This window comes from Prinia subflava, chromosome Z, assembly GCF_021018805.1.
Source record: "Prinia subflava isolate CZ2003 ecotype Zambia chromosome Z, Cam_Psub_1.2, whole genome shotgun sequence".
NCBI classification, from domain to species: domain Eukaryota; kingdom Metazoa; phylum Chordata; class Aves; order Passeriformes; family Cisticolidae; genus Prinia; species Prinia subflava.
Window position 1 is genome coordinate 80,494,317 of NC_086283.1, and position 16,114 is coordinate 80,510,430.

Consider the following 16,114-nt stretch of genomic DNA (forward strand, 5'->3'; position numbering starts at 1 on the left):
ATTTTAAATTATTGAATTTTCAGATGTACTGCAGAAGATCTACATGTTCTCCCTAGCCTCAGGGGAGATAGATTGGGTCACCAGTCCCACGGTATGAAGGAAATCTTTAGGGATGGTCATGATCCAGTACATGGTAGTAGAGTGAACTGTGGTTCTACACCTAGTCCCATCAGATGCCCATTAAAGACTTTGCTCATCTGCTTGAAGCTTTGCTATATAGGTTTTGCTGCAGTTTTAAAGCCTCACATGGGCAAGTTAATTTAACTTGTAGAAATCTTTGGGCAAGGTGATTCCTCTTTGGCTTCTGACAGATTCTGCTCAGAGCCTCCCAATACTGCTAAAATAGCATATGGCTTTTCCAGAGTAAGGGACTAAGAGAGAGGAGAGGATATTTTCCCACTACAACTCTGCTGTTGGCAAGCATTTGGATTTGAACCAGAGATCCTCACTGCTGAGCAACAGCCTGTGAGTATCTGCAAACACGGGTTTAGCTGTTGCTTTAGGAGGACCTTTAATAACCTGCTTGTTTTCATCGTTCTGGTTGAGTTTGAGGTTTTCTCTTCCCCGTGGGCTGGCTGTGTTATCCTACTGAAAGCTGAGCGGTATTATCCTTTAAGCTGATTTTTCTGCCCAGCTTAGGAAAAGAAGGGACAGGCAGAGGAAAGAAAAAACATAGAGGCCAAGGAAGCAAGAAAAAAACAGGAGGGAACAGAGAAAAGCAGTTTGAAAGGAGTCTTGATCTCCAGAATGATCACCTTTTACTTATGCATTTTATTTGCTGGAAGTCTGTACGACTGCAGGAAATTAATCTAGTCCCTATCTAGTCTAGGGGATACTAAAATGGACAGTGAAACACAGATAGAGGGATAAACCTAGACATAGATAAGTTGGCAATCAATTTATATATATAGATGTATTTTTTTAAGTGGTGCCTTTATCTCATATAGCTGAAAAGTTCCCACCTGGATCTCTCCTCTGCACAGCTTGCCTATCTCTATATCTCACATATATGCCATCTGTCCGGGAACCTCTGAGAGAAACCTGTGTGATCTTTGTGGAAGGAAAGTGAGGAAAAGCACATTTTCCTTTGCCTTTCTCCACTCCCTCCTGCTCCCTCCTCTGGATGCATGCTTCAAGGAGATGTGTGCATGTCAGGCAGAACTCAGCCCAGGCAGGGAGAGGAGAGGTGGCTCTCATTTGCAAAATCTGCACTGTTTTCATCCTTGGCATGGTGGTGATGGGGTGGGGGAGAGAAAGGGGCTAAGGCATGTCACTTCACTTTATCACTGCCTGGGCTCTCGCCTTGTCATTCGGCACTTGCCATGAATCTAAAGAGAGTTTGGCCTTAATAACTTCACACAAGTACTGCACTGCCAGTGACTTTAGAGACGGGTGACAGCAAGCAAGGAATTATAATGAATTGCTGCAAATGCCTTCTTCACACAAATTACAGTTATTTTCCTCTGAGCCTGCAAGCCTTCAAACATCAGGATTTTGGTTCAGAAGATAGGGTAGGGTGTTTTTTTGTCTAGGGAGGCAGACATACATTTTACCATTGTACTTGGACCCCCTCACCCCTTTCTTTCCCTACTGCCTCCCTAGGGTTTCTTTGCTGTTGATTTGTTTCAGATTTTTTTTCTCTCTCATGCAGTCAGAAAACTGATTTTCTCACTGAAAACAGTACAGTGCTCACAAGCCACCCTGTACTTTAACAGAGAATGGAAGGAAGTCTGGCCTTTGTTGTGACTGCAACAGTTTTAATTTGAGATTAACATCTTTCCTTGCCACCACAGTTATCTAGACTGGACTGTGAAGGTCCTCTTCTCCACTGAGGGCCATGTCACCCTGGCTGTTTGTCCACCCTCACAGGTGTGCCCTGCTGAAGAAGCTCTCAAACACTCCTGCCTTTATCAAGGCAGCTGTTTTGATCTCAGTAGGGTGGGCTACTGCTCCCAGAAGCTTTTCTTGGTTGTTCAGCACCCAAAGTGCCCATGACTGGTTCAGGATGACTGTCACTGTTGCCCATAAGCAAATTCAGCTTTTCAGTCTATGGTTTGGTTCTGACCATTGAAGAGATCCCAAATACAACATGACTTCTTCTAGACTGATGTTAATGGCCAGTATATGGTCAGAAAATGGCTTATAACTGTTCTTCATTTCTCCATCACTTCCCATCCTTTCCTTTAACAGATATTTTTAGCAGTAGTGAAATGATGCAGTCCTTGGCATTTCCAAGAAGAAATTCTCTGCACAGACAGGTAAATTGCTGTAAATCTCTTTGATGTTAACACATAGCCAAATCCTCCATCTTAATGTTCATCCTGGAAACGTCTTCACTAGGGTTCAGATCATAGCTATCCTTCAGCTGAGGACAGAAGATTGTCTTCGTTTGTCACCCTCTGTGCTGAACACAGGACTAGAGATGACACTGTCTTCTCTGTGCATGAGTTCAGGTGATTTCAGTGGTGGTCTGCAGAGAGCAGAGGATATATGCCACACAGAATCAAGAACAGCCTCCCCTAAGGTGCAAAAACAGAACTGTCAGGCAGTCACTTTGTGCACCTCTGCAAAGGTCACTTCTGTTCTGGCAGAGCATCTTCTAAAATCACTAGAGTAAATAGGAAGATTTCTTTTCTCCTCCCTGCTTTTTGTTACAGACTGGGAACACAAGATAGTTTCTCCACACAAGTCAGAAGTGTAACTCTAAGTGCACTTTAACCTCATCGACTTTAGGTATTTAAAAGACTCTTTAAAGAATTTTGATTGAGACCACAGGTCAGCTGAACTCTGTACAGTTCAGGCAGCTTTTCATTCTTCCTCAGCATAATCATCCACACAACAAAGCCTTGCTTCAGCTGTTCAGTTCCTAGATTGGTTTTAAAACACATTATTTGTGCTATTGCCCGTGTTACTTGTTTAGTTAGCAGCTGTCATATGTCATGATCAACTGAGCGATGATAATGCGAGGCAGAAATATTTCAATTATACATGGAGCTATTCTTAAGAATTTTAAAAAAGAGGGATGTCTGTCACCCAAACCCATGTTATCCTGGAGATGCACACCTGCTGCTGCTGCTGGGTCTCAGGTGCATTCGGGACAGGTATTTGATCTTCTGTTTTCATTGGAAATGCGTTAGATTTTGCGAGGAGTGTTATGGGAAAAGAGGAAGTCCAGTAACAAAGTGTTCTGAGAAACAAGGGACTGAAGAGCAATATTGTTAAAGAGTGAGATATTTCAGTGAAGGCTCTAGGAGAAACATGCTTGTCTTTTCCCTAACCCAGTGTGTCTTTGAGTCACCGCTGACTGGGTTACTGGCAGGGAGAGTCTGTTGCTGGTGGCTCTGTGGTGTCAAAGCAGTTAAAGGGACACTGCCAACATGCTCTACCTCCTCAGGAACAAAATGTGAATTACAAGTAGTTTCAGGTGCTATGTTTGCCCTTGAGTATCCTTTGCTGATTTCTGTTGTCTCACAAACATGTTTTGAAATGCCTTTCCCTCCTTTGCTGCAATGTGAAAGCCCAATGTCAGACTATAAGTCGCTGAGGGAGTGTTGCTAAGTCCATCCCTGGGTAGATGGGTGATAGTTTCACTTTGTCAGTCTCCCTGAAAAAAAAAGTGTGTGGTGATGGTACCTTGCATCATGCACCTTGTCAATAATTTTATCAATTAAGTTTCAAGGCTAGGAAGACACCCCCAGGCAGCATCAGCACCTGTTCTTATGGAGTTTTTCCACTCATCGACTGCTGGCCTTTGTCAGAGATAGGACATGCTGCCTGGATCCACAGGCTCTCCCTGTGCAGTCATTTGCAGGTTATAAAGTGTGGCATGATGATTTCTTTACAGTTATGTCAAAAATGGAGCCAGGTTCTTTAGTGCTCGGATCAGAATTGAATTGGGCAGGATTAGCAGTTAAGAAAACCTATATGTAATTCGGAGGTGACTAAACATTACTGGTGCCAAATTGCAGGTATCTGATATTGCAGCTACTTTGGTCTATGGCTCAAAATCAGGAATGAACCCGCAACAACCTTGTACTAGTGTAATCATGCCGGACGGGACTGTGGCCACATGATCTAAAATTATCCAGCTACCAAAGCTTATGAGTTGTCATCCGCTTTTTGGGCTCCTTGTGCCTTCTACTGCCTGCATGGGTGGTAGGTCTAAGGGCATTTGTTTGATGAGTTATCTCAGGTCAACAGAAAAAGGATAATTACTTATGTATAGCACAAAAATCTCTAATATAGGAGCTGTGTGTTAAACACAGTGGTGTTAATATATCCAGATCAGGTGTGAGCACACAGTCAAGTTACATCAGTGAAACAGCTAGCTCCGCTACAGTCTTCAAGTTTTAACATTAGTTTTATGCAGAAGAATAGAAAGTAGATTTTCTGCAGCTGGGCATTATTCCCAGATTCTATCTGAACCCAAGGTTGAATCTGAAACTTTTTGAAACACAGTTAAAGCATCAAAAACATCAAAGACATTTGAAGTAGCGGTATCTAAGATCAGCACTTTATTTTATGCGCCTGAAGCTTTTGTGATCCTTTAGCTAGTTCCATGTACCTGGAAAACATTTAACCATGGCCTTACTTAAAATAGTTAAACCAAACGCTAATATTCCTTTAAGAGGGAAAGGATTCCACCTTATTTTAAAACTTCCTGAGTGAATCAAATGAAAGTGGAAATGTCCTCATAATCTTCTGCCCTTCTCTAACTAAATGAACCCAAACAGGAAAGCTGACTTAAGCAATTACTGTTTTGTCAACATTTGGTTTTGTTCTGGATTGGAATGAAAAGGCAGAATATCAAAACTCGTCTTGGGATAAGGAGTTCTAGAAACACTGAAACTTTTTTAGTCTGACATCTTTGATTGAAGAAAAACATTTAGACTTTCCTCAAATTGAAATTCAATTTCCAGGCGGCCAGACCTGAGCTGTCGCGGTGCCTCAGGCAAATGCTGTGGATGGGGGGCACCGTGGGATTTGTAGCCTGGCAGGGGAGCTCAGCCCTGTGAAGGCTGGGGATGTAAGACAGCTAAACTATTGCTCTCACAAGAAATGGCTTTCAGCACTATTATTTGAATTGTGGGAAGATTCCACTTTCATCAGAAGTCCTTCAATTACCTTTTTTCAAACAACAGATAATTATCCTCACTTAAAGGAGAAAATGATCTGTGGGTTTAGCAGAGAAAAGGGGACATTTGACCTAAAACGTATTCTTGAAAGGTGGAATTAAGTGTTCTGTGCATAATTTTGAAGGGGGAGGGAAAAAGGCCACAAAAGAATTCAAAACAAAAACTCTCCTCTCCCCAACACACACAAATAGTTTATTTGATGTGATGGTTGTGATTTCGGTGAGTTTGACCAGTGTTTGTCATTAAGAATCTACTAGTCTACTGGATTTTGAGACATTAATGGCAGGGATCACGACTTATTTTCTGTGCATAATTTAATTACTATTACTACTTAATGCAATAATAATAATGAAGTCCTCAGGCTTGAGCAAACTCTGTCACTTGAGTGATTCAGGTTGCTTTTCTTAGTACGAGATTTTCAAAAACAAAAATAATAAGGACAACAAAAAAATGGAAATTATTAATATCCTTTACAAAGTGAGAGGCTTCGGAGCTGTAGCACATTAGTTCAGGAGAGTGGACGGAGTTGTACATCATGTCTGTGAGGTTCCTGATTCTAGCAAAAGAGCAGTAGTTGAAAGTGGATTACAGCAGCTCTCTAGTTAAACACCTGTCTTCTTTGCAGAGAAACTTTCTCCATGCCTCTTTTAATTCCTTCTCTATTTCTTTTTCATTGTTATTTCCAATAAGTGGAAGCGATGAAAAAACCTGCCATGGTGACTATGAGCTGTGTCTTGTCCTCTTCTTCCTTCTCCCTGTTGGGTCAGCCAGAGTTACAACACCACACACAGAGTTACAAAGACAGGTTGGTGGGGAGGGTGTTACTATTGGTAATAGGAGATTTTCTGAGAAGGAAGAAAGATGGTTAATATTTAATTTGGTGAACTCTACCTCAGTCCTCTAGTACCTCAGAAAAGGAGAAGAAAGAAAAAAAAAAAGAAAAGAAAAAAAATTATTAAGGGTTTTTAAGGGAATGGGAAGGGTAGTGGCAAAGAACTGGCCAGAATGGAAAGCATTTTTAGAAACACAGACTTGTGGAAGAAACTGAGAGATGTATTGGGTGTTTCAAGTGAGACAGGAGCATGGGATCAGCTTGCTCTTCATTCTCTCTGCCACTGTTCTGCTGAGGTCCCATCACTGGTGAGGAATGGAGAAAGATGAATATGTTGTGGGGAGGGCAGAAAGGGATGCTCAGTCCTGGGTGGGAATCAGGCAGAGGAAATGCTTGGTCAGCTTAGCTTTGAATGAGGAAGAGAGGTGCCAAGAGGCAGAGAGAGGAGGAGAGGCAACTTTGGATGTTTTGTTAATTTAAATGTGCAGTGACACAATAGACCCTGTCGTTGCTGTCACCAATATGAGTTTCAGGCCTTTTCTTCTCAGAGAGCATCAGGGAAGGAAGCAAGAAAGGCAGAGGTGATCTTCAACCTTTCCCTCCCTAAAGAGCAAAGGGATGGGGCTGTCAGATGCAAAGAGGTCAGAGGAGCTCTGGCTGTTACCACCCACCACCAGGAGAAAGGTTCATCCCTGCTTTTGTTTTAAACAACAAAAGGAGATCTTGAAGGAAAGAAAAGTTACTCCATATCTTGCTGCAATGGAATTTAAATGCCTTTATTTACCAGCATTTGCAATAGTTTGCTGTTGGGATCAAGACATCACCAGCCAGTCTTTCAACTGATGGTGCATGGGGTCAGGAAATAATTCTCCTGCTCTCTCTGTTTAGCTTTGCATAATTGACCCTCTGAATTATGGGGGTGTTGGGGAGAGCACCATCTTCCAAGGCAGCAAGCACTACCTGGCAGAGGACAGGGACCAACAGTATAAAGGCCAGTGCAGCAAATTCTGTTGTCTTTTTCAATATCCTCAGTATTTCACCTGGAGAGACATCCAAAACCCAAAACATGTAATGCTAAAGTAGATAAGTCTGCTGCTGTTTGACGTGGTTTATCTCATCCTTGACTAGAATAAAATCTGACCAGTGATGTAAATACAAGTTCCTTTCCTTCAGAACATTTCCTGACAATTTGGACAAGAAATTAACTCAAAGGATAAGTTTTATTTCTAGCCACCTTTATATGCTGAAGTGCTGTGAATCATACCCAGTTCTCTAGTTCCTTGTCTCTCCACTCCTCACCCATGTTTTCTAAAGATAGTTCAACTAGGTTCAGTTTATTACAGAATAGGTGGGGTTGGAAATTATCTCTGGAGTTCATCTAGGTCAGCACCAGGAGGGATTGGACATATTCTTGATTTATGAGACAAACTGCCAGAACAAAGAGGAGCCAGCTAGACTCTGCTGCCTTTATTCATGATTAGTAAAGAGCAGGTTTCCTTGTCATACATCCCACATTTCATTTAGAAAGGAAAGCGCTGGCTTTACCCAAAAGTTTCTGCCTCCTGTTAAACGTGGAATTTTTTTTACAAGTCAGTGGCAGACAGCAGTGGAGTGATTACTTCAGATACTGAAGTATATGATTTTTCAAACAAAGGGTAGAGGGCTCAGAGAGAAAGTAAAGGTGTGGTGTGCAGGAGCTCTTGTCTGAATACACTGTCTTCATTTGAGCTTTGGCTGAGATACAAGAGGTGCACATCTTAACAGTTAGTAAAATCTGCTCCCAGAGGTGATGACCCCAGCTTCCCAAAGCCTTTTCTGCTTTTAGCAATGTAGCTAAGTCCTTCACTGGAGGCAGCTCTTACCACAACCATGTTTTCTGTACTTGTATGATCTTTCCCACATCTACCCGTGTGGCTCAAAGAGACCCTAAACTCCCTTTGTCTTCCTTGGCAGACTGATGGTGTCCTCTAGACTTCCTTACATTAAGCTTTTGTCTTTAACACCCTTGGGATCCTGAAAAGACCCTGAAACCAGTTCTAAGCTTCACAATCACTGTTGTTTTCACTGGGCATATGAATTCCCTAACTGTGGTATAATCAACAAGAAAATTGACACAAATCATAGTATTTTACAAAAAAAAAGCTCAAAAGCAATGAACAAATCTTCAAAAGTGATGAATAAGACCCCCAAAAAATCCTAGCACTGATTCTAGCTTAAAAAGTTGGGTGTTTTTTTTTTTTCTTAGTGGTTATATTTGTCTTCTTATCATTTCTCTTGTAGTTTTCAAGTCTTCAGGGCTCAGGACTTGGTTCATATTTTCAGGCTTTTGTTGTTCAGCAATTCGTGTCTGGAAAAGTATTTATTATTTAACTGAAGACCTGTGATTTGTACACATAACTGCAGAACTCTGAGAGGAGTCATGGATCAACACAAAACATTCTGACTCTCTAAGCAGTTGCTGGAGTTGGTAATATGGGTTCATTACCCCTGTTCTAGTGGCTTCTTTGAAACTAGCCAGTATGGTTTTAAGGACATTCGAAAATCAAGCAGAAGAAAAAAATCTTGATAAAAGAAGTCAGTAGCAATAGCTGGTCTGCTATGACAAAGATGGTTCTCAAACTGAGTAAGGATTTGTGGGAAATTATTTTTCATGAGCTGTGTGCTAGTGATCTGTTTGATGCTTGCATCTCTGAGGAGGATATATACATCTTTTAAAGTGCTCCTGGAGATATTCCCTGTGAATTCATGCACAAATTCACAAAGTTTAGAATCAATTTTCTTTAGCTCTAAGTAACCTCTCAGATGGATTTCTCTTGCATTCTAAGTAGTGGCCACTCACTGAACCCGGAAGGTGGGGATTTTGGATATATATTTTTTTTCTCCTTTACTGCAAAAGAGAAGGGTTTCCTCATGCAAATGGGACCAAAAAAGCAGAGAAAGGTACGACAAAACCTGTACAACGTGCAGCAAACCTTCCTCTGAGAGGACCCAGTGGCTTGAGAAAGACCCTTTGAATGATCAATTCCCTTATGTTGTTCATTGATTTTCTCCTGGTTTTCCCTTATCTTTCCCTTCCTGTTGATATCTCTTTAATTGATTCCTGATTACAGATTACACCAGTTACAAACTGTTATTTGTCAGACAATGGAGCCAGGCTTCTCTCTGTGGCTTGGAAAAATGCATGAAGCTTTTGATAGTTTTAGGAGGTTCAAACTGAACAAACTGTGAAGAACATAAGATGATCTGGTGGTAATTGGCAAAGAAGGAATCTGTATAGAGTCTTCGTCAAGTAACTACCTTGTTTACACTCCCAGGCCTTTATACTGCTAGGAAATCCTGTATCCTGCAGGAATTACAATGCAGTAGAATCTGCAACTGAGTTCAAAATGTGCTTCTCAGACTCATTATCAACTTCAGCTCTGTTTGCAATGCTTAGCATATAAATTATTTAAATTAAACTAACTACATAAATTATTCAAGTTTCTTTCCCTCCCCTTATCTTTTACAGACACTGCAGAAGTTCAGTGCTAGTTGTGTCACACTTCACTGCCAATCAGATAGGAGTGTTAAAAGCATCTCACAACATTGGCAGTGCCTAAATGACCATGAGACCCTTAGGAGGCAGCTACCAAAAGTTGAATGACAGTGACTCTGGAACAACCCACCACCATCGGTGGCAGCATTCTGCTCAGCAGTGTGAGCAAGGAATCAGTTACAAAGGGAATCACAGGAGGGATGGTTGTTCTGGAATAGGTGCAATCTAATCCTGTTAAATTCCTTCTGCTTTGCCTTTGCGTGTCTCCAGGACTTGCTGCTGTTGCTGTGGGGAACCTGGGGCTGTCAACGGCCATGCTGTGAGCAAACCTAGTACAATGTTAGGGCCTTTCCCCTTAGGAGACATTGCCTTGACCTGGCTCTCTCATCCCCTGGTGAAGTACTTACAAACGTCAAAGGAAGGGGGTCTTGATCTCTTCAGCTGCCTCCTTTCCTGTCATCTGCTGTATCATCTTCATGGCCAAAATCCACAGTGGCTAGAAAGAAGCTCTGGCTTGAAGGCAATGTGCAAGCTGACGTTTCTTCAGGGCCTCAGGGCCAGGTGTCTGTTTAGGTGTTTCACATGGGCAGGTATGCCTCCCAGCTCCAGGAGGGCAACAAATATAGCGACTGCTTTAGAGGGAGGGCTGTCAAGGGCTAGTTTGTAGACAAACTATCAAAGAGAGGCAGTAATAAAGAGTAATTATAATAGGAAACATGAGCAGAGCCCTTAGTTTCAATGGACTGTCTGAATTGGTCGTTATACACAGGTCTTTTCTTTCTTGTTTTGTTCTTGCTATTTTCTTAATTTCAAATATGATTTAAGAAAGCAGCCTCCACCATGTCCCCTGATTTTGCTCTGATTGATTTTGTAAATCTGTGAGGACATGGTTGAGTTAGATTTCTAAGTATGTCCAGACATTTTGATACATCACAGCTGTGGGGCTTGTGGGGGCTGTATTTCAGCTGTAGGGAAACAAATAAATTCTTTTGCTCATCACAGTGCCCATGGAACATCCATGTGATAGTTCAATACAGCTCTAAATAATAGAAGACAAATCCAAGATATTGATGACTACCTGTTTAGTCTTGAGTTAGTGGAGCTATCAAGGACTGACATCAATCCAGGCTGGAGGGGGGTAAGACAGATAAACTTATAATAAATATATAAATCATTTGAAGGACACAAGGATGGGCATAGCATGATCCTTGTTGAACAGAGAGGGCAGTACAGATCATACAGCAGGAGGACACGTTGCAAAGGGCTATTTGTTGAGACATATGGTGAAGTATCAGAGCATCATCCCCTCTTTGCATGGCTTGAGCATCCCTACAGACCGGGCTGCAGAGCCACCGAGGAAGAGTATGGCCTTTTTGCCACTTCAGAGAACTTGAACCAGCTAGAAAAACAGGCTCAAGGCTCAAATGATGTGAGTGTGATGGAGAGCATATTGCCACCCTTGTGATTTAACAGTGTCTCATGGTACTCAGGGATTTCCAATTATCGACAGCTCTTACAAGTATTTGTGCATATGAAAATCTGTTTTCCTTTGATTTGAAAAGAATAAAAGATTACATCCTGGTAACAAGTTCTGGAGAACCTGAGCTCTTAGAGAACATAGCAGAACAAGCAGAAAAAAGCCAAAATTACCCAGAGAAATTATTGAAAAAAAAAGCCTAACAAGAACCATTTTAATCCCTCCTCATGATTCAGGGCAAGCAAGGAGAACATACTCTCTCCTACCTCATTTATCAGCAGTTTGGGGTTGCCAAAATGCAAGCAGGTGAGAGATGTGTCATATTCATTAAAGATGGATGTGGCATGCTTCTCTCTTTTTAGGCCACCAAGAGATGACATTCTGTGTGCGGTGATAACTAAGAGGATAAGATAGTGTTTCTATTGGTTTCATGCTTGCCTATATTGGAGTAGATAGACGTAATCACCCTGGAGATACTGTATTTACTTCTCTTTACTAATTTACTGTGTTTCTTTTATTTCACTTTAGGGGACTAGGCTGGAATTGACATTTCTTTCTCTTCAGCAGCAGCCTCTTCTTTCAATGCAGAGTCTCTGGGCACTGAGTTAAGCCAGACAGTGGAATGGACCTGCTGTAAATAGTGTTGATAAATTGGGTAGATAACACAGCATGGCCTGGTTTACCCCAGTGCACAGAGTAATAAAAAGGAGCTTCCACCTCAGAAAGGTCACAGTATTGACAAGGGGAACAATTGTGGGAATGGCAGTTGTGAGACGCCTGTCTCTAAAGTCACTTTTCCACAGGAGATGCTGAAGGCCTTTTCCTCCCTGCCCTCACCCCTGAGGGCATTTGATTTAGTTAGTGGTGTTGGGAACTCTGTGAAGATGAGGATCCCTGGTGCCAAGAGAACTGAGCTCCAAGGTTCCCCCAAACCTCTCAGGATCTAGACAATCCCAAAATGGCCAATTATACGGGGACTTTTCCAACTTGACCAAAATGGGGTAGACACCCCCCACCCCAGGGCTGGCATAAGTGTCTTTAAACACTTTTTCACCGCATCCTGTTGAGCCATAAAGTCTTGGTGAAAGGGATTATATGGTCCCACTAATCAGTCACACTTCTGCCAAGCAGTTCAGAGATTTTATGGGGTAATTTTAAAAGTGGTCCTGTTTTAATCCTGTGCTTACACTTCTCATTTTATACACAGGCGAGAACTATAATAGCGAACAGAGGACCCACCTAAAAGACATCATTGAAACATAATTTTGGAGACACTGGATCACTTGTGGATCACAGAAACTGAGCAGAACTTGGGTCAGGTGTACCTGGCATGATGGAGATCAGCCAAAGAAATAGCTCCACTAGATAATTAGGAGTCTGTCTTGGTTTGAAAAGACAGGTATCTGTTAGGGAAAACTGGAGTTTCCCTTGGAATGGAGAATGTAAAAAACCCTCCTTCCAAAATTATTACAATTTTGTAATTAGGAGCTTTCAGGCAAAAATATAGGAATAGGAGTAACAGTTCTTTACTAGGAATATTAAAAAATACAAATAACAAGCAAGCAAACAAAATTCTTAGAAAACCCTTACAGAGTCAGGAATACGATCTGACACCCTGTCAGCCAGGGTGTTGGAAGCAGTCCAAATAAACCCTCCTGGAGTGACAGATGTGGTTCTGTTGGAGTAGAGATGATCCTATAGACAGGTTCAGTGGTGGTGAGATGAGTCCAGTCTTCCTCTGAGAATCCAGTGGAAAAGAGGATGTCTTGAGCCCCTGTGTCCCCATTTTATCTGGGTAGGGAATGGTTGGCTCCTCCTCACTGGGTGGAGCATCTCACAATGGGATGATGTAATGTGTCATGTCATTGGTGAGCCTTAATGGCCCATTAACAGAAGATATCCTTGCGGGGTGGACAGTTATTAAAAGAGATGAGAGACACTGCCCCAGCTGGTTTTAACAGCTGGTTTGTTATCAGAAGGCATCCACCCTCCTTCCCCCTGGAGTTACAAGAGATAAAGAAAAAAGAAACCATCCTCCAACTGCTTTCTACAGATGAAATAGAATACACGTTTTTTTTTTTGGTTGCATAATCCAAGACAGAGCCTCAGACCACTCTGGATAAACCTGCACCCAAAAATCTGGTCCTCAGCAACTCTGCTTTCCCCTTTGAGCAGTCAAAGCAAATGTTGTGCGTTCCAAGACACCAAAGCAGAGATGATAGAACAGGGAGTGCAGTAGGGTTGACATTCATCCACAAATAATAGCAAATTGAATAATCTCTAAGGTTTTGCCTAGACCTGCAATCCTTTTTATGTCACAGCACTTTTAAACAGATTTCCCATTAACATACCCAATATTAGGACTGGAAATTCAGGTCTAACAAGGTCTCATTAAAAAGCAAGGCATACAACCCACCAGCTGAATTCCATGGACCATGCCAATTGGCACTGGGTTGTGACATGATTACATAATAGCAGCCATTCTGTGTCACATTGAAGGTCCTTGTAGTCCACCAACCTTCTCCAACACTGGTCAGTAAAACATTTAAGAAACAAAACTGAGAGCGAAGTCTTGTTACAATGATTTTTGCCCCAGTTACTCTTCCAACACTCCAGAGCTTATGGGATTCCTAAATCAAACTCGTACATAAAGCACTTTGTACATCAATGAGAAAGTATACACTAAATGAAGGCATTGCTGCATGGTGGGGAAAAACATTTGTTCTCCCCAAAGAAGCTAAACAAGTATGACAAAGTATTGATTCCATCATTGTATTTCAAGAGTAACACTCGTGGTCTACTAGGGAAGGGAGTGTGTCCACAGTAGAGCGAGTTCCTTAGCTCTTTAATGTTTTGTGCTGCCCTAATAGTATAACAGACATGGTTTTCTGAACAGGAGGAATAATGGGTTTGGCCACTTTCTCTGTCTTTTGACTATTTACTTGCTACAAAATTGGCTTAATAGTAGTTTCTGACAGCATTCATGGCCTGCTCCCAGCTAGGAAACTCTTGTGAGTTTTTTATAAATGAGAATGAGGTTTTGGGGAAATTCATATTTTGCATTAAGAATTGGCCCACACCAAGGGCTAGAGTTTGATGTATCATCAATTTGTGTCACTGACTACCATTTCAAATTCAAAGTGACATGGATTTGGAAACCTTGCTAGATGCAGAACTGTGGCTAAAAGGCTGAGTTTGGCCAGGGTGGGAAATTGTAATGCCTTGAGAAGGTGACAGTAAACTGGCTCAGGGGAAGCTTAAGCAAGGCCCAAATGCTGCCCTATGCAAAGGCGATCTAATGATTTAATAACTTTTTTCCTGGAGAGTGGTGTCATGAAGCCCAGAACAGTAATCCTTGCTTTGGCCACACAACACTGTCTTCCAGGGAGCCAAGATCAGCTCATTAGACTGCAAGATCTGTGCTCCTTGCAAGAAGCTGGTCCCCATCCAGTTTTGACAGTCTCAGCCAACCTCTGCCATCTGTCTGGGACAGCTCCCCAAACACACAGCTTTCTCAGAGCTCCAGCCACATGGACGGAATATTTCAGAGAGCTTGAAACAGTGGTCACTGTCAAGTGCAGTAGATTTAGGCCCCAGTGGCCACTTTGTCACAGATGTTTCTGAGGTCTTTTGTAATTTCCAGGCACTTCTGGAAGGCAAAAAATAATTCAGTAATCACAAAATTAGAAAAGAAGTGGAAAACTGAAATTGGTAAGCACCCACCTAATGATTAATTTTCTCCCTCTCCCCTACCTCTGACTGCAAACCTCCCCTCTTTATTGACAGTATGACCTGAACCTGGGTTCCTGTGAAGTGAAGTTAGTTTGGGTTAGTCTTGCAGGAGGCTCTAGGCTCTGACTGATGGTGGAAAGTGAGATAATAGGGCCCTCAGCAACTCACCTTCACCTTAGTCTCATCCACTGGGCACATATGGGCTAATGCTTTCAACTCCTATTGCTAAGCAAGTTGGGGTTATAAACACGATTTTCATAATTGGGTTTTAGCATACATAGAAACCATCCAGCAGCAATGATAGCTTTGCACCAGAAGAGCCTTAAGACAGAGAACAGCTTCTCTGAAGTGTTAAGAATCCCAGCATATTTATCTTAATAAGTTTTATTACAGCCTGCCAGTTTAAACCTAATAACTAATTTATCGTATAAAATACCAGCAATATATTTTTTGGTTTTGCTAATTAATTATCTCAAACAAAGGTGATATTTATAAAACTGTCCAGAAATGGTATGTGCATTAAAATTGCCTTGCAGCAGAAGATGAAATTATTACTAATATGGGATCAAATTATTACTGTATTGACTTAGTTATTTTATTACCTCATAATGGATTTCTTCATTATTTTCCCCGGGATTGTAGCATTCATGATTGCATTAAAGTCTGTTAATCTATGCAAATATCATTAGGAGCTACTAATAACCATGGCAACTTTCTTCAATTTCCAGCAGGAATGTGGTAAGTACTCCCAACACATTGTTACGTTCTGTTAGTGTGATGGGATTAACTCAGCCCCCAAGTCCTTGGGACAGTGGGTGGGCAGCAGATCCCTGTGAGCCTTTCATATTTTACAGACAGATAAAGTGGAAGTTGGGAATTTTTTCTTCTGCTTAAGAAATGGCACAATTTTTAGCTCCACCATGTAACCCTGCCTCATGTCAACTAAATCACCTAGGAAAAGGGCCATGTCATATAAATTTCTTCTGTATTTTGAGGCCCACTGTCTATCCTCAAAACCAGCAGCCTACCCCATGGCCCCATGTTTTTAAACTGCAGTGGGAATCAGGCATTTTCTAAAGGTTAGGTCATGGAGTTGTGGCTTTTCTACGTGCAGGGTGAGGCAGAAGCAAATAAGAAAGGTGAATTTTCAACACTGGGCACAGCTTTCGAGTGTCTCTTATGTGGTCTAATGCCTTCACACTGATGTTTCAGAGGTGCTCAATGAATCATTTTTGAGAGGACTGAGATTGCTGCAGAACTGTGAGTTTGTCTGTCAGTGTTTGTATCGACCACTTCAAAAAATGCAGACAAATATTAAATATTGAATGTTTCCCTTTTCGATACCTCTAAAAACTGAAAGATGAATGCATGCATGATAGGTAAGGGAAAATGCACAGCTGCTG

The 16,114-nt window shown here is 41.7% G+C and overlaps 1 protein-coding gene across 50 annotated transcripts in view; it reads left to right on the forward strand.

Annotated features, from left to right (window-relative positions):
- The window catches only part of CELF4 (CUGBP Elav-like family member 4), a 676,060-nt gene that overhangs the window by 453,879 nt on the left and 206,067 nt on the right, over positions 1–16,114 (forward strand). For 12 of the 50 annotated variants that reach the window (XM_063422567.1, XM_063422590.1, XM_063422542.1 and 9 more), the window contains exon 5: positions 10,328–10,344. The exons of the other annotated variants lie outside the window; for them this stretch is intronic. In XM_063422567.1, the coding sequence (XP_063278637.1) occupies positions 10,328–10,344 (17 nt within the window). The remainder of the gene's footprint in view (positions 1–10,327; positions 10,345–16,114) is intronic. 50 annotated transcript variants of the gene reach the window in all.